The 24808-nt window shown below is 37.1% G+C and overlaps 3 protein-coding genes across 5 annotated transcripts; 2 read left to right on the forward strand and 1 right to left on the reverse strand.

The window, feature by feature from the left end:
• Positions 1–2380: 2380 nt before the first annotated feature.
• LOC149954260 (uncharacterized) lies at positions 2381–4690 on the forward strand. The gene is made up of 2 exons (XM_090169867.1): positions 2381–2741; positions 2817–4690. Exons 1-2 carry the CDS (start codon positions 2381–2383, stop codon positions 4688–4690), a joined length of 2235 nt encoding a protein of 744 aa, XP_090025993.1.
• A 4322-nt stretch (positions 4691–9012) lies between these two features.
• Positions 9013–15052, forward strand: LOC149954261 (protein phosphatase 1L). The gene is made up of 5 exons (XM_090169015.1): positions 9013–9574; positions 9741–9859; positions 12369–12708; positions 12977–13107; positions 13779–15052. Exons 1-5 carry the CDS (start codon positions 9211–9213, stop codon positions 14184–14186), a joined length of 1362 nt encoding a protein of 453 aa, XP_090025141.1. The 5' UTR covers positions 9013–9210; the 3' UTR covers positions 14187–15052.
• A 12-nt stretch (positions 15053–15064) lies between these two features.
• Positions 15065–19260, reverse strand: Atg4a (Autophagy-related 4a). 3 transcript variants are annotated; one of them, XM_090169017.1, is made up of 12 exons: positions 19025–19160; positions 18728–18826; positions 18591–18662; positions 18423–18521; positions 18006–18177; positions 17868–17947; positions 17654–17805; positions 17520–17598; positions 16771–16910; positions 16645–16701; positions 16462–16567; positions 15065–15468 (listed from the first exon to the last, which is right to left on the reverse strand). In XM_090169017.1, the coding sequence occupies exons 1-12, from the start codon at positions 19083–19085 to the stop codon at positions 15410–15412; spliced, it is 1176 nt and encodes a 391-aa protein (XP_090025143.1). In that variant the 5' UTR covers positions 19086–19160; the 3' UTR covers positions 15065–15409. The 3 variants fall into 3 exon arrangements, with proteins under 3 accessions (XP_090025143.1, XP_090025142.1, XP_090025144.1); XM_090169016.1 differs by having other exon boundaries at positions 19016–19150; XM_090169018.1 differs by having other exon boundaries at positions 15066–15468; positions 19158–19260.
• Positions 19261–24808: the final 5548 nt, after the last annotated feature.

The following is a 24808-nucleotide window of genomic DNA, read 5'->3' on the forward strand; positions in this document are numbered from 1 at the left end:
CTCGGGTGTTTGGTAGACCTTCATGTAACTTGAAAAACCCCAAAGGGAAATGTCTCCATAGGCAACCAAAAATGTTTTTGACAACACAAAATGGAATTTTTCCTATGGAAAATAACATGGGAATCTGATAATTTATAAAAATTTAAAACATTTTGCATTAAATGAGATCCAATTAGACAATAATAGATTAAAATAAATAAAATGGGGTAAACTCGTGTAAAAATTTATGAACTATAATATTTCATAAAATTTGGATTTTTATAGATTTTCTAATCTTGATTAGATTTTCTAATCTTGATTAGATTTTCTAATCTTGATTAGATTTTCTAATCTTGATTAGATTTTCTAATCTTGATTAGATTTTCTAATCTTGATTAGATTTTCTAATCTTGATTAGATTTTCTAATCTTGATTAGATTTTCTAATCTTGATTAGATTTTCTAATCTTGGTTAGATTTTCTAATCTTGATTAGATTTTCTAATCTTGGTTAGATTTTCTAATCTTGATTAGATTTTCTAATCTTGGTTAGATTTTCTAATCTTGATTAGATTTTCTAATCTTGATTAGATTTTCTAATCTTGATTAGATTTTCTAATCTTGATTAGATTTTCTAATCTTGGTTAGATTTTCTAATCTTGATTAGATTTTCTAATCTTGGTTAGATTTTCTAATCTTGATTAGATTTTCTAATCTTGATTAGATTTTCTAATCTTGATTAGATTTTATAATCTTGATTAGATTTTCTAATCTTGATTAGATTTTCTAATCTTGATTAGATTTTCTAATCTTGATTAGATTTTCTAATCTTGATTAGATTTTCTAATCTTGATTAGATTTTCTAATCTTGATTAGATTTTCTAATCTTGATTAGATTTTATAATCTTGATTAGATTTTCTAATCTTGATTAGATTTTCTAATCTTGATTAGATTTTCTAATCTTGGTTAGATTTTCTAATCTTGATTAGATTTTCTAATCTTGATTAGATTTTCTAATCTTGATTAGATTTTCTAATCTTGATTAGATTTTCTAATCTTGATTAGATTTTCTAATCTTGGTTAGATTTTCTAATCATGATTACCCTGATTTAATCATTTTACTATGATTAAGACGCACCAAAAATGGAAGTGACCTGCCCCTCGTTCTAAGCCAATTATTCGCGACCGAAACGAGTTTAGGTCTCCGAGGTAGCACCTATGATCTAGCGTCTGCTACAGACAAATTAAAAAGTCATCATAACGTTTTTTTTCTTAAATAAACTTATAAACGATTCAAAAATTATATACAAATGTAAGTATCATTAATTATAAAGTCAAATTTACGAATAATGATATTTCTATCCGTTTCTGAAACGCCAAGTTAAATAAGCCTCATATTCCGCTCCGAAATTTTGTGCATTTTATTAACCCTTCCGATTCCGCTCCGACATTTCGCCCATTCAGGAATGATACTCACTTACACAGTAGAATTTAGTGAGTTTAGTGACTAAAAATTTAAAAAAAGTGATCGAAAAGTGACTGAAAATCTACCAAAAATGGTAAAATTGACTAGTTACACAACCAAAATAGAAACTATCACTATACTCAGGGAGAATGAATATGTCGAGACTATCAACGGAGTGGACGGACACGTTGAGGTCCTAACCCCGTCACGCTAAGGGGGGGGGGGGGGGAAGGAGGTGGTCTTATTTTTTGCGTCCTCGCAGCAGCGTTAATCGCGTCGAAAAACGTAATTTTTAAGAACCAATGAGATTGCAGTATTATTTGATTTTATTAAAGCGGAGGAGCATACCGGGGGCCCCAACGGGTGGTATTGGAAAAACGCTAAAAGTAATCTCGACATATTAATTCTCCCTGAATATGAATAAATACATTCTTGCTATTACCAAAAGTGACATATTCACCAAAAGTGTGTCAATCGGACCTATTTCGAATGAATGTTACGAGCGAAATACAAGTTGGGGGGGGGGAGAAGGGAAAGTATGCCTTGGGGATGGAAGGAAGGTAAAACCAACAAATAACGCCTCGTAGTGAGGAACGGAGGAACTAAGTAGCACTGGTCAAAGTTAGTGTACTTTTTGATTTTTCGTCGTTCTGCGGAGACGCTATCGCCATCTACCTACGATATAATACCGTAGACAAAAAAAGATCCAGAAAGGCTCGGCCCGGAACAAAAATACCAGCCTGAACCACTTTTGGAGCAGCCCCCGGCGAGATACAATGTCCCTTTCTCGGAAGCGGAGTTATACGAGGTCCTCTCCGGCCTTCGCAACACCTCCCCTGGGAAGGACAACGTCTCCAACCTCATTATAAAGAACTCGACTCCGGCTTTTCGAACGGCACTCCTAGCGCTCTATAACAGCCTTTGGGCGGAGGGCATCATGCCTTCTCGTTGGAAACATGCTGTCTTGCACCCCATTCTGAAACCTGGGAAGCCCTCTCTCGATGCCGCGTCCTACCGCGCTATCTCTCTGCTTCCTAATCTCGGCAAAATTTACGAGAAGCTGGTTTTAGGAAGACTGGTCTGGTTCCTAGACCAGAACGCTGTTCTGCCTGCAGAGCAATCGGGTTTTCGACGTGGGCGTCGAGCGACCGACAATGCGATCCGCCTTGCTATGGCAGCCCAAGGCGCTCTCGCTACGAACAATCACTGCCTCGCGGTCTTCTTAGATCTGAAGGATGCTTTTGGCAGTGTTCACCACCAGGCGCTGCTCTACAAACTCCAACACCGGGGCCTTACCGGTAATCTTCTTCGTTGAGTGGAAGACTTCCTCAAGGATAGGACCTATCAGGTCAGGGTCAATGGTGCGCTCTCAGCCACTTACCTCGTCACGAGAGGCGTTCCTCAGGGCAGCTCGATCAGCCCCATCCTCTTCACTGTAATGTTGGACGGGATTCCTCAACTATGCCAGAGACATGTTTCCCAAGGGGAACACGCCGACGATATTGCGGCCTGGGTCTGTGGCCAAGCCCTTCGCTCCTTATACGGCTCCATGCAGCAATCGCTTGATCACATCGCGGAGTACGGTGCACTCTGGGGGCTCAACTTTCAGCGACTCAAGTGCCAGTTTATGCTTTTCTCAAAGGAGACTACCATCCCAGGCGATCTCACTCTCAGTCTCGATGGCACTCCCTTAACCAAAGTCCACTCGTATAGGTACCTCGGTGGTATTTTCGACGACCGACTCACATGGAAGCCTCACGTCGAGGCTCTAGCCTCCTCTTCTCTCAAGCGCCTCAATCTTCTGCGTACTGTCTCAGCGACCGCTTGGGGTGCCAGTAGAGGCGTGCTAAGGCTTTTGTACACCCACCTCATTCGCTCCAGGCTGGATTATTCCAGCCCCCTCTATGCGTCCGCAGCCGCTCCTCTGCTCGCCTCTTTGGACAAAGTCCAAAACGCTGCTCTACGGGTCATCCTTGGTGTGCCACGGTCTACACTCATTGTCCTAATGGAAGCTGAGGCCGCAATTCCACCGTTGAGTTTTCGTCGCACTCTTTTGGACCTCCATACACTTGCTCCATGTGGCGCAGCGGATACCCCGACGTTTTATCTCGCTCTTCTTCGGGACAACCTGGCTCCACTGGAGGTCATTGAGCATCGCTTCGCCCCGGATCGGCTTCCTTTTCTGCTCCGGGCGTGGAACAAGTTTAGGGTACACAATCTCTCCTGGCTCTTTCATTCCTCCAGGGGTCATCTTCCGCCCACGTCCACTCCTCCCTGGGAACCTCCCAAGGTGACGGTCATCTCCCGTTGGCTAACTACTCGCAAAGGTGACCTCTGCTCGGACGCGCTACGACAGTTGTTCCTCGCGACGCTCGACATCTACGCCAAAGACGCGACGGTTATTTACACTGACGGGTCTCTCGCCCCGGACTCGGGAGTCGGGGCTGCCGCCTTCGCCATTCCTTCTCTCGGGGTCGGTGCTCGGTCTCTAGTGGATCCCGGCCATCCCATAAACAGGATAGAGCTGTTGGCCATTCAATTGGCACTTTCATACGCTTCCGCTCATCTTGAAAGTTCAATAGTCCTCTGCTCCGACTCCAAAAGCGCGCTTACGATGTTACATTCGCGTTCAAATGATCCGGTAATCACCGCTATTCATGACTTACGCGACGGGTACTCCTACTCAGTGACTCTTTTGTGGTGTCCTGCTCACGTCGGCGTAGTGGGCAATGAAACGGCGGACGGTCTCGCGGATGTCACCAGTCTTCCGCGTCCCTCCAAGGTGGACTTTTTCCTCCCGGCTACGCTCTCTGAATCGAAATCCGCGTGTAGTAAAGTGGTTACCAGTGCTTGGTGGGACTCCTGGCAGACCCGCGCCACCTCCTACGCGCTCAGGGAAGCGAAGCCTAATCCGGGCTCTCGCGAGATTATGCGGCGGCAGCTTCCCAGGCGGGATGACACTCTTTTGGCGCGCCTCGGCTGCGGACGCCTTCCCACGAAAGCAACTCTCTTCCGCTTTAATTTGAGTAGCTCGGATTCTTGCTCTAAGTGCGGGGCGGTAGATACCGCGGAGCACATTCTCTTCGCCTGTCCATCCCAAGTTGCAGCACGGCGAGGTCTCATTAGTAGTCTCCATAAGAGGACTCTTCCCGTCTCTCTGACGGGTGTGTTGAAAGCGGTCCACGCCGGATTTTCAGACGTTATTTCCGCCACTTGCGCTATACTTCGCAACGCTGTTCGGACTTGATAACTTTCTGCGGACTATTATTATCTTGTTTCTTTTTTGGTTTTGTTATTCGATTTGTCGCGTATTTTAATTTTCTGTTTTGTGTGTTCATTTTATTGCATTGTTCGCTTTTAGTGTTTGTTAATTTTTCCATTTGTTTTATTTTGAATCTGGTGCGCTTGGTGTGAAGGCTCATTGCTATATACACCAATATTCATTCTCGTTATTTTGCCCCCCTCCAGAAAAGCGACAATAAATAGTCTTTTATGTGGTCGATCTCGAGTCTAGCATTCATTAAACCTTTAGCGTACGAAAGTACAGGGATTGTCACACTTTTGCTATTACTATTATGCCTTACAAGTGTTTATACGGAATAATCGCGAAATCAAATGAGCAGAAGTACTTTTTATTACACCCCCTCCCCTCTCAACTACAGCAGCGCCAAAATGAGCAAATTATTAAAGTAAACGGCGGGCTTTTCGAAAATTAAAAAAACAATTAAAAGCGAACGGAGTTTGATTTGGTTTTATTATTTGTAAAAAAGGGTTGTAAGACAATTTTCTAACGTTCAACGCTAAGGAAATCTAAAAATTCGAAAAAAGTGATAAATAGTAAGTTTTAGTAACTAATTTTGGGAAAAGTGACAGATGTAAAAATATTTACTATATCCTAAAAGGTAATCAGTTCCGCATTATCCATAAGGCTGACTAGGCTGGAGCCTAGGGGCCCACCAAGAGCGTGGGCCGCGCGAGGGCCCGAGCGTCAGAAGGGGGAGGTGATGTCAAGGGGCCCAAAGCGGCTCAAAGCCTAGGAGCCCTGCCATGAGTTAACACGGCACTTTTCGGTTTCCAATTCCGTTTCCTTATTTTTAGCCTATTAAATATGAACTACTTAAGATATTGCAAGACCTTCATACAGGGTGTTTCAAAAGGTTATGCAAAAATCTTAAGGAGTTGAGTTGTAGAGGGTGAGTTGAGAATTTAGAAGTATGCCTGTTTTTTCCCATTTTCCTACGATGGTTAAAAGAGCGCCAGAGAACTTCAAAGTGTGGCCTTCTAGCCCCTGGAAGTAGGCTGCAATAAGCGCTAAACCAAGCAGCAGGGACTTTAAATACTGTTTAAAGTGTTGGTTGCACGAAATATCGATAGTAATAAAAACTAATGAATGCGGGCTTGTTTTGGAGCCCAGGACGTTCTCTTTCCAAAAATGTCATTGTCGAAACAAATTTCCAAGCCTAAAGCCTCATTTTCATGCTCGCTGGTAGCGGATAAAAATCGTCAAAATTCGCATCCGCCACTCGCAAGCGTGAAAATAAAGCTAAAATATCTGTTTGAAACAGATCGAAGCGGAAAGTGAAAAAGTGTATAGCTGAAGCGGATTTTGTCGATTTTTGCCCGCTACCAGCGAGCATGAAAATGGGGCTTAAGTGTATTAACTTTGAGTCCGAAACTGACCTTTTTCGCTCCTCAAAATCCTGAAATTTTCGGCGAATTTCTCAAATCAAAGCTGTAGTTTTATTCCTAAAATAGAAGGAACTGAAGTGGAGGGATTCTGTTTACTTGTAGAAGTTTTCAAACCAGAGGTTTTTAATCATAATATTAGGCCAAAGATAATTTAAACTCGTACCCTAGATTCGAAATCACTCTATCGCGCGTTGCCGATAGCGTTTACCCACTTCCCGTCGGAACTCAGAAAAAATTCGCTCCATGGTTTGCGCCTTACCGCAACCACGGCAAACTTCGATCACGCGATGCCGCGCTATATAGCAGCGCGTGATTGAAGTTGGCTGTGCCGCAACCGATGGAGCCCGATTTTTCTGAGGTCACGTGCCGGAAAAGGGTAACCGCTTCGTAACAAAACCGTCAATGGGAAAGCACTCAGTATTCGAATCTAGGGTACGAGTTTAAATTATCTTTGATTAGGCTTATTATCGAAATAAAAAATATTTTTTTAAGCGCGCGCTAAGCGGCGCGCGCGACCCGACGTTTAACAAAAAAATTTACAAGGAGCCTTCGGTTTCATATCGTTTTTCTACTACGTAGGCTTGTGTATGCCTATTTCAATTACTACTGCGTAGGACTTTTTCCTGGGTGTTAAATCTACCTGCTTTTAATCCCAGATGTAAAGAAATGTATTACAGACAATTAGCCAATGATACGCTTCGCATTTTCTGACGTCATGGGTGCCGAGAAAGTCTGGAAATTCGCCGAAAAACTCGATTTCCACCATTTCGACTTCTTTTTATAATAATTCAAAGACCACTTAACCGATTTTGATGAAATTTTCTGTACTTGCTATAAAATGTTTGCTCTTTCTAATGAATCATTAATTAGCCATAGCTAAAATTTCGTGCAACCAACACTTTAAGTTTACATTTTTACGCTGGTTACCTCGATTTGTTTACAAAGTCCTTTTTTACCTATCACACGAACCCAAACCTTAATATTCGCGTTTCCCTTCATACATCACACTAAAAATCGACATTTTACGGTTCTTTTCTGTCAGATATACAAATGTAGAATTTACTGATAAAAACATGCTAAAACCATAAAGTTATTTAATATTGATCAATCTAAAACGTACTAAATACGTGTAAAATATTTTGAAACATATTTTTCTACCACCAAATCCGCAAAGTACAATTGTACCCGAGTGATTGTACCTGCCGGAACACCCCTTAAAGACAATCATATCGGGTCGTTATCTCATTGGTTCCCTAAGCCACGTCTTCCAACGCTCCGACAAGGAGAACGCAACCGGTCGTGGATTTTCTTGTGTACGTTTTTCATTGGCTAAACGCTTTAGCGCCTGCTGCCGTCGGAAGGGGAAAATTCGGAAATTGTCTTTCCCCCCGCCCATAAAAAGTTCATCGTAAAGGCTCGTGACGCTCGTCCAATGAAATTCGTACACAACCCTTCGTTGGCGTGTTTAAAGGCTAGCTGCGTTCTCCTTGTGTTTATTGCTACTAGGTGCCAGGGAGGAAACTAGACCATGGTGCCGGTGAATCCTTTCAGGATAGTTCTACATAAATATAAATAAATACATTCTTAGTAACAAACCAAAATCGGCTTAGTTTATAAGCGTTTGAAGTGACCGTGGAAGAGAGACCTCTGTTTTAATAATGAAGTATCTTCTCTAAGCCTTATCTAAAATACCAGTGGCGTTGCCAGGATTTTGGTTTCATTTGAAAGTAAAACACAAACAATTATTCATACAACCATACGTTTCGGGGGGATGTTCCCTCTCCTGGCTGCAGCTCTGTTAGAGGCTATAACACTCGATAAAGTCTTCTTTTCATAGCCATCATTGTTTTATCGAAATTTTTAGTCGGAGATCGAAAGCCCATTTGAAAAACTAGGCGTAGGAGGTTAAAATCGTTGAACCTCCTCTCCCGTACAAGGAAGTACATACAGGAAAAGTTGATTTCCAGCTTTTTGCCCAGAATGAGAATTTTGCTGTTGAAGTTTAGAGAAAAAATAGCCAGATTGTAGGGCAGTGGCGTAGCCGGAAATACCTCAAGGGGGGGGGGGCAGACTACGTAAAATTTCAGAATCTATTCGACGTAGGGTAACGCATTAAACACTTGTATTTAAATAATTTTAACCTGTGTCAATTTACCTTATAAAATACTCGGTTTACTAACACCTGTAGTTTATACCGTTATGCTTATGTTTCCAAAAAACCAACCTCATAATAAATAACGATAACAAGTTCTTTTAATATAAGGATACTGATAAAATTTAAGTGTATTACAATAATAATAAATTACGTTAAGCAGATACGGCGTTGTACCAAGCACCGAAAAAATTCCTTCTTCTGCGGAGACTGGCGTGTGCAGTCATTTCTGGTATGCCATTGAATGAATGAAATGGGGTTAACAACCAGCGCAATAAATAACCGAATGCTAAGCGGCGAACCGAATCGTTCTCTGCCTTCTTTTATTTGGATTACCCTTTCCTATTACAATACCGGTTTGGAACAGGAGAACCGTGTCATCATTTCTTTATAATCTGCCAGATGATATAACGTTTATCTGGTCGAAGTGTCGGCGGTTCGGCGCGTTTATTATTGGGCAAGGTTCGAATACACGCCTTTTCTGTTATGTAGATTTAGAAAAACGCGTCAAAAACATGTGACTGTCTTTTTGCGCCTTAATTTGAAGTGGCGCTTCAGGCCTAACATAGGGTATATTATGTTTTTTCGTACAATCATGGTGTTCATACGAGCGTATATTTGAAAGGGGCAACATCCCCCCCGCTTAGCTACGGCACTGTCTTGGTGGTCGTATATTTAATTTTTCGAGTTTAACTCTACTCAACGTAGGAGGCTAGTCGGCCTAGAGGGCGCGCCACTCGCGAAGAGGCAAACCGAGACCGAGAGAGAGAAAGTCGAAAGTGTGGCCTCCATCGATCGCGGAAGACGCGTTTTTCCCCAAGGCTGTTTTAAAAGTATTTCCCGTTAAGCCTTGGCTGGCTTTCTTCGCGTCGCGCCGCGGCTTCGTCGCTCCGATCGCAGGACTGTAGGTTGACGGACGGGAAAAGATGGACGACGAATTAGAGGACGAAGTCTACTATCAAACTTTGATATCTCATTTACGTCTCTTTTCCCGTTTTCTGACCGTATCTAGGAATAACGCCATGCTAAGTCATTTCGCCCGCTACTTGCGTTTCTACTTGCTGAAACCGGAAACGGTGGCGGTAGGCCTGGCCGTTTTAGCTATACTGATTTTCCGGCAATCCTACGAATTATGGTACTCAAACCTCATCAGCCGAATTATCCCAGCGGCCGGAAAGAAATTGAGGTTCGGGGACACTTTCCCATCCGGAGGACCCGGCTCCAATCTTTTTCTTGGTATCGGTGGCGGCGGCGATTCTAAAGGGAAAACGTGGGAATTGGAGCGCAAAGGTAAACGGCTTCTTTAAATATACACCCAGCTTACTTGACCCTTCTCCCGTTGATATATCGCAACGCGATCACAATTTCTTTCTTAATCTCCATTAATTAATTTATTATTATTATTATTCTTTGGAAATCCAATAAAATTTCATTTTTACTCTTTTTTTTTAAAAAGACGCAAAAGTGTATGCCATCCAGGGAAGACGGCCTCGTATGGAAGACCGATTTAGCGTTTTAGTAGATGATGACACTGGAATCGCCCTGTACGGAATATTCGATGGACACGGGGGAGAGGTAGAAATAAATTATATTATTCAAATAACCTTATTTAAACGTAACCATGGCAAAGCGTTCATATCACACGTTAAAATCATCAATATCGATTAATTTATGCCAATTGGAAGTTATGTTCTTACAATATTATTCTTCCATCGAGACTGGTTTAATATAAAAACGTCAATAGTTTTGACAAACCAAGTCTTAGATTATAACGAGTAATATTTGTAGGCCAACGGTAGAAAAACGCGTTGTGTTTATCCAGCTCCAGAGCGTCGCTTTTAGCTTGTTAAACAACCTTGGAGGGGACTAGTAATGCTTGATAAAGCGATGATTATAATGTGCCTTCACATTCCGCATGAAATTTATCTTAAGAATTACTCCGTTAGAGAAATAAACAACCTTGAAGAATCGTACGTTTCTGGCTTAATTCCCTCCTAATTATCGGTTACTAATTACCATAGTCTGGAAATATACAGGAACCCTTAAGGTGTAATTTTTTAATATCATGATATAACACCACTGAAACTATTCTGTCTAGCTATCGTCTTTCCATTTTACGTTTAGTTAACTGACAACAATTTATTTAATCTTTTTTATCAGCTTGGAGATAAAATTGAAAGAAAGTAATGAGCAATTTCGGTGTAGTGCGACTGTTTTTTTTTGCGTTACAATTTTTTCAATTTGAAAACTATTTTAAATTTAGAAGTGTTTTTTATATTTCTAATGTGATATTTGTTGAATTAACCTTGACCTATTTTACGCCATTTTCATTTCGCCGTGTTAAAAATGACTGTACCTATTCGAGCAGGCTTTTTAAAGGTTCTTACTCGCGCGTTATTCCGTTATGACAGTACGTGTATAATGGGAGGATAGCGTTCACAGGAGATTTAAAGTACAACACGCCTATATATTGTTTCGGTGTATTATAATTGACGACATCTAATATCCTCTATACCTGTTTTATTATTATTCTCCAACCAGAACAGCTACTTTTTATAATTTTAGAGTTATTTTGCAATAAGGGATCAGAGATTTGAATTGCAAAGTCGTAACAATAATGTTTGGCGCCGCAATTGTCACTGAATCAGGAGTGACCCACGACTCATCACGCCCCTTTAGAACCTTCGTTTAAGAAGGATTCATTTCGATAACGAATATTGTCTCAGATAGCAATCATGAGCCCAGCCAATAAAATCTAACTCAGCAATATGACCTGCTTGAAATCATATTCATTCTTCGATGACTAGCCGAGTTTTAATTCCACCCTATCTTATCCGATATATTGGTACTTAAACTAAATTCTGTCGAAAACATTATTTAAATAGAAATAATTGTTACGACGTTAGGGACATTATTGTGGATACGGATCCATAAACTTATTTTAAATTTGCCATCTATTGGCATTTAGAAGCATTTAATAAATTTTTGATAGGAAATTAACAATTTTTAATTAAAATAATAATCAGTATATTTTAAACATAATAAAATATTTTTTATAGGAAGTTAACCATTTTTAATTATAATACTCAGTATTTTTTAAACATAATATATAATATTTTTGATAGAAAGTCAACCATTTCTAATTATAATAGTCAGTATTTTTTTAAACAATATATTTTTGATAGAAAGTTAACCATTTTTAATTATAATAGTCAATATTTTTAAACATAATATAATATTTTTGATTGAAAGTTAACCATTTTTAATTATAATAGTCAGTACTTTATAAATATATAATATTTTTTATTGAAAGTTAACCATTTTTAATTGTAATAGGCAGTTTTTTAAATATAACATAATCTTTTTGATAGAAAGTTAACGATTTTAAATAGCTCTTTATATAAAATACGAGAGGTCACGTGATTACGTTAGATTCATTGTGCAGTTAAAGTTAGAGAGCGCGCTCATATTTTTGTTTTTGTTGAGCTCGCGCGAAAACTCACGAGACCCTCTGAGTAATGGAAGTGCTACGTCACACGACGTCACCCATACTTTTTCCTATTCATAAAAAATTCGCCTCCACAATGGCGGGCATGGCCAAAGCTACAGAGTGGTACTACTCTATTAGGAAGCGCGCGCTCCAAAAAATAACACTTTTTATACATGTATGCGTATATATTAATTCATAGGAAGAGCTATTATAATAGTCGTAATAGTCAATATTTTTTTAAATATAACATAATATTTTTGATAGAAAGTTAACGATTTTAAATTATAATAGTCGTAATAGTCAGTATTTTTTTAAATATAACATAATATTTTTGATAGAAAGTTAACGATTTTAAATTATAATAGTCGTAATAGTCAGTAGTTTTTTAAATATAACATAATATTGTTGATAGAAAGTTAACGATTTTAAATTATAATAGTCGTAATAGTCAGTAGTTTTTTAAATATAACATAATATTTTTGATAGAAAGTTAACGATTTTAAATTATAATAGTCGTAATAGTCAGTATTTTTTTTATGTAAAATATAATTTTTTAAATTATTATGCTCAACTTTATTGTTTTTTTTTTAACAGTCGGCCGCGGAATACGTGGAAAAGAGCTTATTTAAAACTCTTCTGAAGAAATTGCGTGAGAGTAGATCTGAGAATAATTCCACTCATTCATCAGCTTCTACCACACCGACGTCGTCGTCATCAACTGCGAAGAACTCGGAACAATCAGTCTCAAAATCCCCTAAAGATCACGCGAAGAATCCATCAAAGAAAGAGGAGAAAACAAAGTCAGAAAAAACGAGTCAATTGCCAAATCCGTTGTCGGAAAAAATTGGTCTTTTTGCGAAACATCTCACCGACGAAATTTTAGCGGTAGACAAGAGGTTTATGACTCTTGCCAAACAAGTGAACGATTTAGCAGGTGAAATATTGCCATTCTAATACATAGGTTATTTGACCTTAAAAAAAAACTCCAATTTCCTTGATAGATTTTCTTTTTTTTAAAAGATTTGTAGGAAAAAATCTATAATCTATCTATGCCAGATTGTTGGCGTCTTCCTTCTATAACTTTAATTTGGAGCCTCTCCAATTGCCCCAATTTTTTACTATAACCCCTTCTCTTCAAGGAATTTACTATTCTTAATTATAGTGTCAGTTACATTGTTTTAATTTTAAATATCCAATGACAGGTACCACAGCGTTGGTGGCTATTGTTTACGAAAACCAATTGATAGTAGCGAATGTGGGTGATTCTAGGGGTGTCATCTGTGACAGTAAAGGAAACGCCATTCCCCTTAGCTTTGATCACAAACCACAACAGGTAAATGTTTTTGCTTTGTCAAGATAACGTTTTAATTAATTGCTCTATTGGTTTTGACGTCATTTTGCAACTTAGATTCATTAAATTATTTACTTATGGTATTAGGCAATTTTTCAACAATAATAATATCATAAGACCATAATATTTATCCATAAGGATGATACTTCCTAACGACACTTTAATAGGCTTTGTCCCAATTTTTGCGTCGGCTCCCTATCGCGTTTCACCATAAGTGTATAATATTGTAACATAAGTGTGACACTTCCTATTCTTCACATGCAAAAGTTTTACTGAGAGCTATTCACAAGACTGACTGCATTACGGGCTTCGTCGCCATTTTGCGTCCGCTTGCTAACGCATCACACGTAGCCTTTGATAGCGCCTCGCTAGGGGGAGATTTTCTTCTTGTGATGACGTTACTCAGTTACTAGCTCTCAGTAAAATATTCCCCAAAGTGACAAACTTATAGAATAATATTATAGACTTATGGTTTCACGTATCATTTGACATCATTCTGATGACGTCATTCTATGAAATCTTCCCCAAGGAGACATACTTATGATATAATTTATAGACTTATGGTACTATTATTACTATCAAATTAATTTTATCACAAACTAAAACTACATAAAATTAATTTTTTTTTCTGTTTTACTCCAAAACCTTGATAGATTAAGGAACGTAAGCGTATAAAAGAAGCAGGTGGCTTCATTACTTTCCACGGAGTTTGGAGGGTGGCTGGTATACTCGCAACGTCGAGAGCATTGGGTGATTTTCCGTTAAAGGACAGAAATCTCATCATTGCTGAGCCTGATATACTGACTTTCAATTTGACTGATTTGAGGCCTCAGTTTATGATCTTAGCAACCGATGGGCTGTGGGATGAATTTAGTAACGAAGAGGCTGTAACTTATATACGCGAACATTTTAAAGAACGTTATTGTGGAGCTCAAAGTATAGCCATGGAGGCGTACCGAAAAGGATCTGTTGATAATATAACGGTTATGGTCGTTAATTTTGAGCAAAACAACCTTAATTTCTCTAAAGTACAAGTTCCCTTCCCCAAGAGTGAAGAATGATTTTTTACCCAAAACCCCACAAAGTAAATAATATAGCAGAGTTTATTTAAATACCTTTGCACCTGTTTTGTAATCACAAATGAATATATTTAGAAGAATAAATGAAAGCAGAAGTATATAATATATCTAACGCAAGAAAAGTATCCATCTCCGCATACTGCTAATGTTATTCTCTTGAATCATGTACCATTGTAAACTGCGATTAATTTTTTTGACCAAAAAATAGTAATACATCATATAGCGAGTTTCTAAAAATTTACATCAAGAAAATATGGTATATAAATAAGTACATATCCCTACGCAGTGTAATTTTTATATTTTACATTGATAAATTTGTGGTTCGGTTAGAAATTCTTGCCGCATTGAGCCTGTGGAGTTACATTAATCATTATAAAGGCCTAGATGGATACTTCTCTCGCATGGTATATATTATAAACTTCTGGAATTATACAAAGTTAAGAATAAACCTAATTTTCTTCCGCCACAGTTGGGCCCAAGATATTTTTTAACTAGTGTTGCAATTTTTAATTTTTGAAGCATTTAAATAATTTATTATACGCGTGGTTGTGGATCTGATCAAGATCTGGTGTTACTAATTAAAAGAGAGAACCCCCCCAAATGTATCATGTACTTATCGCGACTGACAAATTGTGAGTTTAAAGGCTAGTCAGTTTTGTTTGTTCCTATCAAGATAAATTCGAAAGAGGAAATGTTAAAATTTTAAGAATTGAGTTCTTTACATTATTACTATCTCAAATTAAGAAACTTAACATTGATTTGTAGGATTAACTGATACCCATTGTTATTATCTGTTAAAACAAAGTAACGATTAAAAAATCACTTTTTTAGTTAATTTTAAAATGAAAGGTTTTTATTTACACATTTTAAATTTTAACTTTAGCAGAATTAAAGTTCTTTCAGCTTATACAAAATATTCAGCCAAAAAATTAGATATTTAAAAGTGACAAATTTGTTTTCTTTAAACACCGATTTATACAAGTCAATTTCAATGGATTGTATAAAAACCCTAAATTAAATTACTAAGACACGAAACTCAAGTGACAATTTCAAACTGTACCGATTTTTTCTTTATATAAAATATTTTCATAAATTGGAACTGGACAATATTGAAATTGCACTTTGTTTTTTATGTATACGGCATTATCATCAAGCTAACTGAAGCATTTCATAATTTCAAAGTCTTTTGGCCCAATTTCGTAAGGTCATAGTAATTCGAACTCATCATCTGAGGTGTCAAATTTTCTTTCCACCATTGTAAAATCTAAATGCAAATATTTTATTACAGGGCTCCAACCAAAATCTAATGTACAATTAGGGGAAAAAAACATCACTATAAAAATTAAGAACAAAAATTATCACATAAGATGAGGTCTTCATTTTAACTATATTGTCACTAAAACCTAGTTTTTAATTATAGGATCTGAAAAACTGACTTAATGTACTAACAGTAAGAGTTGTAAGACAATTTTGTAGGCATGTGCGAGCCTTGATTTTTGGGTGTCGAGTATGAAAAATTTCACTTTTCGAGTATCGAGCTGAGCTTTTAGGCTTAGCTTAAAAAGTGTTTATGAATACTCTAATAATTGAATAATTAGGCCTAGCTCTATAAAAAGGGGGGGGGGGGGTTGAGTACTTGATAATAGATTTAGCTTAAAAAGGCACTGAATAATTAAGTTTATCAAGTAAAATTTTTTTCAAAAATAAAGAATATTTACTGCTCGAAATTAATAACTGGCCATACAAGGGATTACAACAAGAAAATAGTGGACTGATGAACCGCCAAAACACTGACAATAAACAGCTAGGGTACCCTACATTATGTAACTTATGGTTTTGACACTGCCGTGGTTTTGGTTTCGTTTTCTACATTAGAAATCAGTGACCAATCAGAATAAAAGGCAGGACCCAAAGGGAATTTTTTTAGTAGCTTTTTGGGCCATTTTTAAAAGCTCGCAAGTAGTACTTTGGTAAGAATAATAGTTTCAAGTACTTGAAAGTTAAGCCTAAGCCTCAATTTGAGACTCCAACAATTTTTGATCGAGTACTCGCACATGCCTACAATTTTGTAAACTGCCCTTGAACAGAAGTATAAAAGTATTTCAAGCTGAGGGTGCTTTTTCCCATATTTATTGAAAATAGGCGGCTTTAGGAACCAAGACCCCCCACCAATTTATGGGCACTGAAGAAGAATAGGTATTCTAATGTCCTGTTGGGACTCTTGTTATTATTACTCAACAAATGCTATTATAATTACCAAAGGAAGGTCCACCACTTTTCACTTCAGGTTCATAGGAGGGCCAATGGGGTGGTCTTTCTTTGCATAGTTCAAATAATGGCTGCCTCTCGTGTAATATTAATTGCTACATACATTACCATAAATTAATAATCCGGATTACCAGGAGAAAATATTTTCTCTTGAGATTACTAATTAACTTACACTTTGGACTTGACCACACCAATTATCAAATTCCACTTCAGTTTTGAAATAGAAACACTGGAAAATGTATTTTAAATTTTAATTTAAGTTCCACCATTTAACCTCCTCCCCAAAATATAGTCTAACCAACGCTATTGAAGGGTCAAGTTGAGCAATGTCCATTCGTTGAGATGCTGGACAATGGTATGAACCATCTTCAATTTCATCCTTATCTAAATCAACCGAGCACTGAGTTGTGTGAGGATCTAGGAATATAACTTCATTCCCTACAAAACAAAAATTATTTATATTTTGAATACTATTATTTGGCAAAATACCAGTACGGCTACGCGCATCCATTTTTATTTATTTTTTCAAAACTTTAGGCGCTACTGAACATTTCTGCGTTAAAAGTATTTGGTGGAAATGAAAATTCACAGAGATATTGTTTGAAATTAATGATTTATAGCTTTAATTTTTGAAAAAATTAGGCCCCAAAATTGTTGTCGGTTAAAATAAGTAATATTGGATGAAACAATCCTAGGTAAAGTAGGGTATATGATGGGTGGAAAAGAAAAAAATACGAAATAAATGTTATTTATTTTAACTAATATTCTAACTATACCCGGTGGGCCAAATGGAATAGTACCTAGTGAAATGGTACCAATTTAAATTTAGCATATCCTACTGTACCACAAATTTCAAATGTAGAAAACGATAATTTAAAATAAATAATATCTCTGTAAACTTTCATTTCAGCCAAATAATTTTGACACAAAAATGTTCAGTGGCGTCTAAAGTTTTGAAAAAAAAAACCAACAAACAGGCGTGTGTTGCTGTACTGGTATTATTATTACTTATTATTTTTATGAAATGTCAAAATTTAAAATTAGTACCAACAACTCCGACAAAATACAGAGCGTGATTTGGTCTTCCCCCAATAATTCCTAAAGATTGCTTCAATGCAAAACAAGTCTGGAAAATAAAAAAATTAAGTGACATTTCTTTGAAGTAAGTAAGAAAAACACACCTTTAGGCCTCTAATATATACTGGATTTATATCAGTCAATCCGAGTCGTAAGGGAATAAATAGTAGCAAGGATTGCCAACTATCAGTCTCTTCCCCTCTACGATTATGAATGTCCATATTAGACCTATCCTGATTTTTACTGCACAATTTCTCTAAATTACAAACCATATTCGGTTTAGGTTTGATTCTAACAAAGATTGGTCTTATATCTCACTGATGTCATCGATGATTACTGTGTTATCCATTGCAACGTGAACGATACTTCCACTCCATTCATTGTAGGCTACCAATTTTCTAAAATAATAAAGAGGTTAATTAAAATTATCAGTTACTATATTTTTTTTGTTTATACTTCATAACTTGGGCTATCGTGTTTGGTCCAAACCATTGACTAACAGATTTGCCTTCAGAATTACCCATTAACGCTATCTGATGGATGGAATAAGGACTTGTTTTCTTGTCTTGAAACATTCTTAATATTTGAAGGTATTCTTCTTCTAAATGTTCCGGCTTCCACCTCCAATCTTAAGGTTTTTTTTACAAATATTTTAATATAATTAAAAAGATAAAATCCACTTTATTTAAGATCTTTTAATTAAAAACAATTAAAATTGACCACTAGTTTCACGCTCTATTCTAGTTATCAATTTTAATTCTTTTTAATTAAAAGATTTATTATATAAATAAAGTGGTTTTTATCTTTTTAATTACCGCGCATTACTATTTGTATTTAAATATATTTTCATAAGAATATAAATTGTTTATATACCTTTTTCAAGATGTTTTATTAATAGAGCTTGGGCTAAAACCATTTGGCCACATCTGAGCATACACCCCCAACCTTGATCCGAAGTCGGTCCTGTGCCGCCTTAATTAATTTAGATAAAATATTAGCAGTCAGATAATTATAAAAAAAATTTATAAACAATTTTTTAACCAATGGCTGGGAAATGTTTCCTATACGTGAACCATAACATAGATTTTATATGTTCCCTTAGGTCTTCTAATTCTAGAGGAATAAATTTAATTTAATTTCATGCACTGTTATTTTCGGAAAAATTAGCTATTACTTACCATAGAGAGTGCTATATTTTCTACCTAGTAACCATAATGGTTCTTCAGTTTGTGGAAACTCCACATAGTCAACAACACCAGTTTCATACGTCATGTATGCTTTAAAAATATTTTCTTAATTTATTGTTTGTTGCACAATTTAATCTGTTGACCTTTCTAAAATAGGTCTTTCGTTAAATACAAAAGGATTAAAGCGCAGATAACGTAAATATTTTATCACAACTAAAATGGTAGCCTTTGCAAATGACAAGCAATGACAGAACAAAATATACGCCTAAAAATACATACTAGACATACTGGGTTGAAATGGAGATAAATTCCAATTCATACGGAATGAGCTCTTGGACTTTTTAAACATTCAGCAAATAAACACAATTTGCGAAAGCTCACACGAAAAACAAAAGAATTATTTAAAAACCTTACGACGTACCCGAGTAGAATTCGGCGGCCATTTTTAAAGCTGCTTTTTCTCTCAGTGCTGCCAGGCGAAGATATGTTAACTTTCTCTAAGTAATGTGGTTAACTATTTTGACTTTCATGTTTGACCCAGTTGGTCATTTTAAACACAGATCCGGGGAATCGCTGCGTTTATAGAGATATAAAAAATCTCTATATATAACTGGTTTTTTAACAATTTTCACCGATCTCGGCAGGTGGCTCTTTTTATTTTGGTTGTTTACATTTGTTTCTGGGAAGAATACAAGTTATAACTGAAATTTAAATATAATTAATTACGACAATTTAAATATTTTTTTAAAATAAATTAGTATATTTAAAATTTAATTTAAATAAAATCAATTTTTACTTTACGTCTAACCAATTAAAAATGCACGACTTTTGACGGGTTGCGTTCTCCTTGTGTGGGGTGCTGTGTTTGTTGCTCCTAGCCGAAACACTTTTTGAAATTTGGCGCCTTCCTAGATTAAAACAAGACTCCTCAAAATGCAGGGTACATACGGTATGCTTATGATAAAAGTAAGGGCGTATTCATGATTTCTATAAGCTACTTTTGGACCTCTTCCTTGAAAATTAAAAGGAATGTTACGCCTCCCCCCCCCCCCATCGATCCATTAAATATAGGTAATCTCAAAAGTGTGACAATCCCTGTACTTTCGTATGCTAAAGGTTTAATGAATGCTCGACTCGAGATCGACCACATAAAAGACTATTGTCGCCTTTCTGGATATTTTTTAGTCTATGATATTATATCGTAGGTAGATGGTGATAGCATCTCCCCAGAACGACGAAAAATCAAAAAATTAAGTAACTTTGACCAGTGCTACTTAGTTCCCCCGTTCCTCACTACGAGGCGTTATTTGTAGGTTTTAACTTCCTTCCCTCCCCAAGCATACTTTCCCTTCTCCCCTCCCAACTTGTATTTCGCTCGTAACAGGTCCGATTGACACACTTTTGGTAATTATGTCACTTTTGTTAATCTGTATATTTCTAAAAAAGAAAATTAAATTTTTTAGCTATTTCTCGGAACTATATTTTGACCTAATAAAAATAACCAGTGGCGTAGCTGAGAACTCAGAGCCCCCCCCCCCCCCCGCAAAAATCTCTATGAGGCCCCCCTATTTAATTTTTTTATGGTTAGCGGGGGCCCACCCGAAGCTCGAGGCCCTCAGCTACGCCACTGCTTATAACCATCATTATTTCTCTTTCGAAAATTAAATAAAGAAGAACGCCGTTTTCTCTTACAATAAAATATTTTAAGGAATGCAATTATTGGGCGAAGCTATAATTGCTAAAGGTTGCAAGTCTAAAAAAATTAAAGTTCAATCTATCATAATACAGTTTGGAATTTTTATAAAGTAAGAAAGTTACTATTGTTTATAATCTTAATTTTTGACCGGGGGCTACGATACGGTTATTGATGGAATTTAGAAAAATTATTGGTGGTGGGGTTAAGGGGAAATAACATCCCACAAAAAGGCCTATAAGACCGAGTTTACACCCATTTTAAGGGGAATTGTCACCAAAACCAAAATTTACGAGGTTTTTTTAAAGAATGAAGCTGCAAAAATTTGAGAAAGGATGGCGTGTAAGGCATTTTAAAAACACGATAAACTACAATCTCCTCGGTTAAAAAGCCAAGGAGAATGTCGTAGCAAACGGCAGTTCCGACTGAAAAACGATAAAACCGGGGAAAATAATATTTCGTTCACGAGATGGCGCTGCAGGTAGGTTCAACCAAGCGGTTTGAAATTCTCAAGTCGGGGCCTCGGGGGGTTAAAACACGAAATTTGTTTGATAATAACAAATCAAATACTGGAAAAATTAACATGAAATTTTTAAATAACCATTTTCGGACGTCCTCTATCCATTTAAATGGTTTTAAACCAATTTTAGGGTGGTGACAATTCCCCTTTAATAAAACACAGTTAACCCCAGTTAAATAATATGTAGCAAAATAACCATGGACTACGAAAAGTTTCTTATTCTCTGGTGAAACCTTGTTAACGGGAATTACGTCACATCCAACTCCGTGTCCAGGGGCGTAGGAACGTTCTAGAAGTTGGAGGGGGCATAGAGAAACGAAAAGGGGTCTGGAGAATGGTTTTGAATTTTTAATGGAGTGTAGCTTCTCCGAATGCATGTGTACTTTTTACTACTATGCAAATTGACGGGAAAAGACTGAAATTTTAACACAGTTGAGGTTCTATAAGCTTTATATGCTTTTAAAATGAGAATTTGAGCCTTTTGAGGATTTCAACTGACCAAAAAGTTGGAGGGGGCAATAACATTAGTTGCCCCTCCCAGTAAAATTCTAGGGAGGGGCATTGCCCCCCCCCCTGCCCCTCCCGGTTCCTACGCCCCTGTCCGTGTCAAAAAACGCGTCATCAACTTCATACAAGGGAAATTGAAGTTAGGGAAGTTGATTTTGACAAATTCTATAGTTGAGCACGTGCCTAGTGGTCGAAATCAAATCAACCCGGGCCCCGTTCAGTAACAGCAAACGGTTGGACTGTTGAATGCGCATTCGCTAGTGTACGACTTTTTTCACTTCCGGGATTGACGTCATGTTTGCAAACGGAGAGTCAACCAAATAAGAGCCGGTTATTTTGTTGATAAACGCAATCGTGACGTCACAGCACGCGGGAAGGCTAGTTGCAGATGACACGACAGACGATATGTTATAAAATTTACAACAATCGTAAAAATGCGTTCAACAGACGTGGCGTCACGATTGCAAACGGAGATCAACGGTTAATTAAAAATTTCCACTCCGTTGAGCGTCACTGAACGCGGCCCCGGTATATCATTCGTATCTGACGTTTTCTTAAATAAGAAAATAATTAAATACAGAAAAGAAACCTGTGTTTATAAAAAATGAAATTTAATTGTGTTTCATTTCTACAAATCATTATTATTTTGCTCAAGTAAGCGTTATATTTACTATTAAAAGAGTTTCTATTTTAACTAAACCATAAATGTCCGAAGACTTGTGGAGGGTGGTCAGTCCTTAGCTACGTTATAATTGTCATTGGTTAAACAGCGTATCATTTAAAAATCATTGGGATAATTGAACGTGTCATACTTATAGTTATTATGTTACTTATGTAATGCTACAGGGGTGGGGTTGCTCAATGATGTTATTTAACAAATCATAGTTTTACAAGCGAATCTAAATTATCAATTATTTTATTGAAACTGCCTTTAAAATTAAATATAAACAGAAGTATATAATATATTTCTTACCTATCTGGCTGATGTTATTAATTTGAAACATGCATCTACGTAGGTTTCCACTGATTTAAGCGTAGTAATAGAATCGGTATTCGCGACCGAAACTAGGCTATATAGCTTCTCCTAGGCAAATTAAAAAGTCATAAGTACGTACAATCACCGTGTCTGTCTGTCTGTGGGTCTGTCTGTCTGTGGGTCTGTCTGTCTGTCAGGCCTGCGAACGCGTTCGCATTTTCGGGGCAAAGGGTAATCATTGCGTACGCGGTATCTCGAAATTTCTGCGTTCGCAGTTTCTCGAAGGGTTGGCAAAACCACTGTTTGACGGTGAGCGTTAACGGATTAATTTGCGGTTGGGTTTGGTTTGGATTGACTCTTTTTCGTCAACGCTCACCGTCGCGACAGTTTTAATTCAGTTTGATTGGATATTTCGTTATTGTAATGTTTATGTGTAGGTTGTGATTGTTGTGGGTATTGAGTTTGTGGATGTTGAGTCTTTTGTGTTTGTACAGGCGTTTTCTCTCCAACTTCTTCTTAATGACTTTGGGACGGACCGAGTGCTGAGTGTTATGCAACCTCTCAACGCCCAATGGCAGGGTTTCCACCAATTGTACACGGTATTCGTCTTAGTATCAATTTGCGATTCATTAGCGCCGGCCGGGAATCGAACCAGGGTCTGCCTCGTGCAAGAGATTTACTCTAACCACTCAGCCACCAACGCTTGCTAAGTTGCGGTGTTTTTCTAAAAAACAGCTTTGGCGAAAGTGTTTTAAGCAGTTTTAAAGTTATTAACGTCAATTTTCCCTGTGCCATTGATATGTATAAAATTTTCAATTGTGGAAATTGATCAATTTGTAGTTAAATACGATCGTCGTCAGGAGTCGAACCCGGGGCACATTCTTAGAACGCGGAAGTTTTACCGATGAGCCATTGACGTTTATATCTCAAATGTTTAAATACTAGTAAAACCGGGATAAAAATAAACGTAATATTTGTTTGCGTGGGAAGATTATAAACACCTTACGTAGATGTTTATTTTGTTTTTAAAGTCTACATTTTTTACGTATGGAAATTTAAAGGTCAAATCTTGTTTTAGCGCAGTCAGTAGATAAGATAAAGGGTAGAACCCGTTAGTTTTTTTTAATTTATTTGGTTTTTTCACTCGTATATTCTTATCTATTGTGTTTAGCGTATTTGTTTTCAAGCTTAATAGTTCATTTATGAAGAAAATATCGAGTTGCTCTGGTTTTCAACTCGGTCGTCATTACTTCGTAATTTATTTTAAACGTTTTCTCGACTGATTAAGATGTTTAATGCAGTTCATCAATTGGGTTCGTTTGTGTTTATTTATAAAGAACCCTAACTATTCCGTCTTCGGTCATTTATTGATATACGTTTAGTCAAGTGGCTTTCTGTGCTTTGTGAATGGTAAGTTTTTCGCTTCTTGTTAATAAATTTTTTGTTGGTGTGGATATTTGGATATCTACGATTCCTAATGCAGTCATTGATTTCCTGGGTGTGCGAGTCATTATATGATATTGGAAATTGGACGGTATTGGTCGTTTTCATGCGGTATGTGTCACAACGTCAACAGGACGTCTACGAGTCGTCCACTACCAGATATCGATATTCTACGGTATCTTCATCAAGGGCGAACGTTGAAATAAAATGAGCGTTAAAGATGCGGCAAATATTTCGTAAGCGAGAAAAATACAAATACCCGCTGTAGATATTTCTTTCATTAAAATTGGCTTCGTATTATATTTAACTGCTAAACTTGTACCGTAAATAGGGTTAAATTCAATTGTGCATTGTTTTAGTACGTCTAACTCACTGTTGTAACTACTTAATTTATAATATTCTGAATAAATTAATCTCGATTGTTTCGTCTCAATTATTTTAATTATAATTAAAATTTTATACCGGGCGGGATTGAACCGGGATTACGTTTTTAGTAAATAACTCTGAATTGGGCAGATATATCTTTAAGGGTCATCTCGAGAAATTAATACCACTAGGGACAATTCTTGTTCTAAAATCAACTTATCAAAACATAAGAAAACTATGCAAAAATTCTATTAAATGCAAGTATCATTATTTATAAAGTCCAATTTACGAATAACGATGAGGAAAAACTAATAGCGTCTGCTTTAGCCCCAACCTATCTAGGTTTCAATGGCGAACCAAAGGGGGCGTAGCGATAGTTTTCGGTCGCGAATATTGTGAGCCTGGATGCGGTGTACACATTTGCGATTTGGCTAGAGATCCGCGTTCAACGGAATCCGCGTCGAGCCGGCGAAGTTAAACGTTTAATTTTAATGTCGTAGGTTGTATATTATAAACTTCTGATATTAAAAAGTTTCAGCAACTCATGAAAATTTAGAAAAACATTTA

Source organism: Leiobunum rupestre, chromosome 3 (genome assembly GCF_980474605.1).
Source record: "Leiobunum rupestre chromosome 3, qqLeiRupe1.1.hap1, whole genome shotgun sequence".
Taxonomy (NCBI): Eukaryota; Metazoa; Arthropoda; class Arachnida; order Opiliones; family Sclerosomatidae; genus Leiobunum; species Leiobunum rupestre.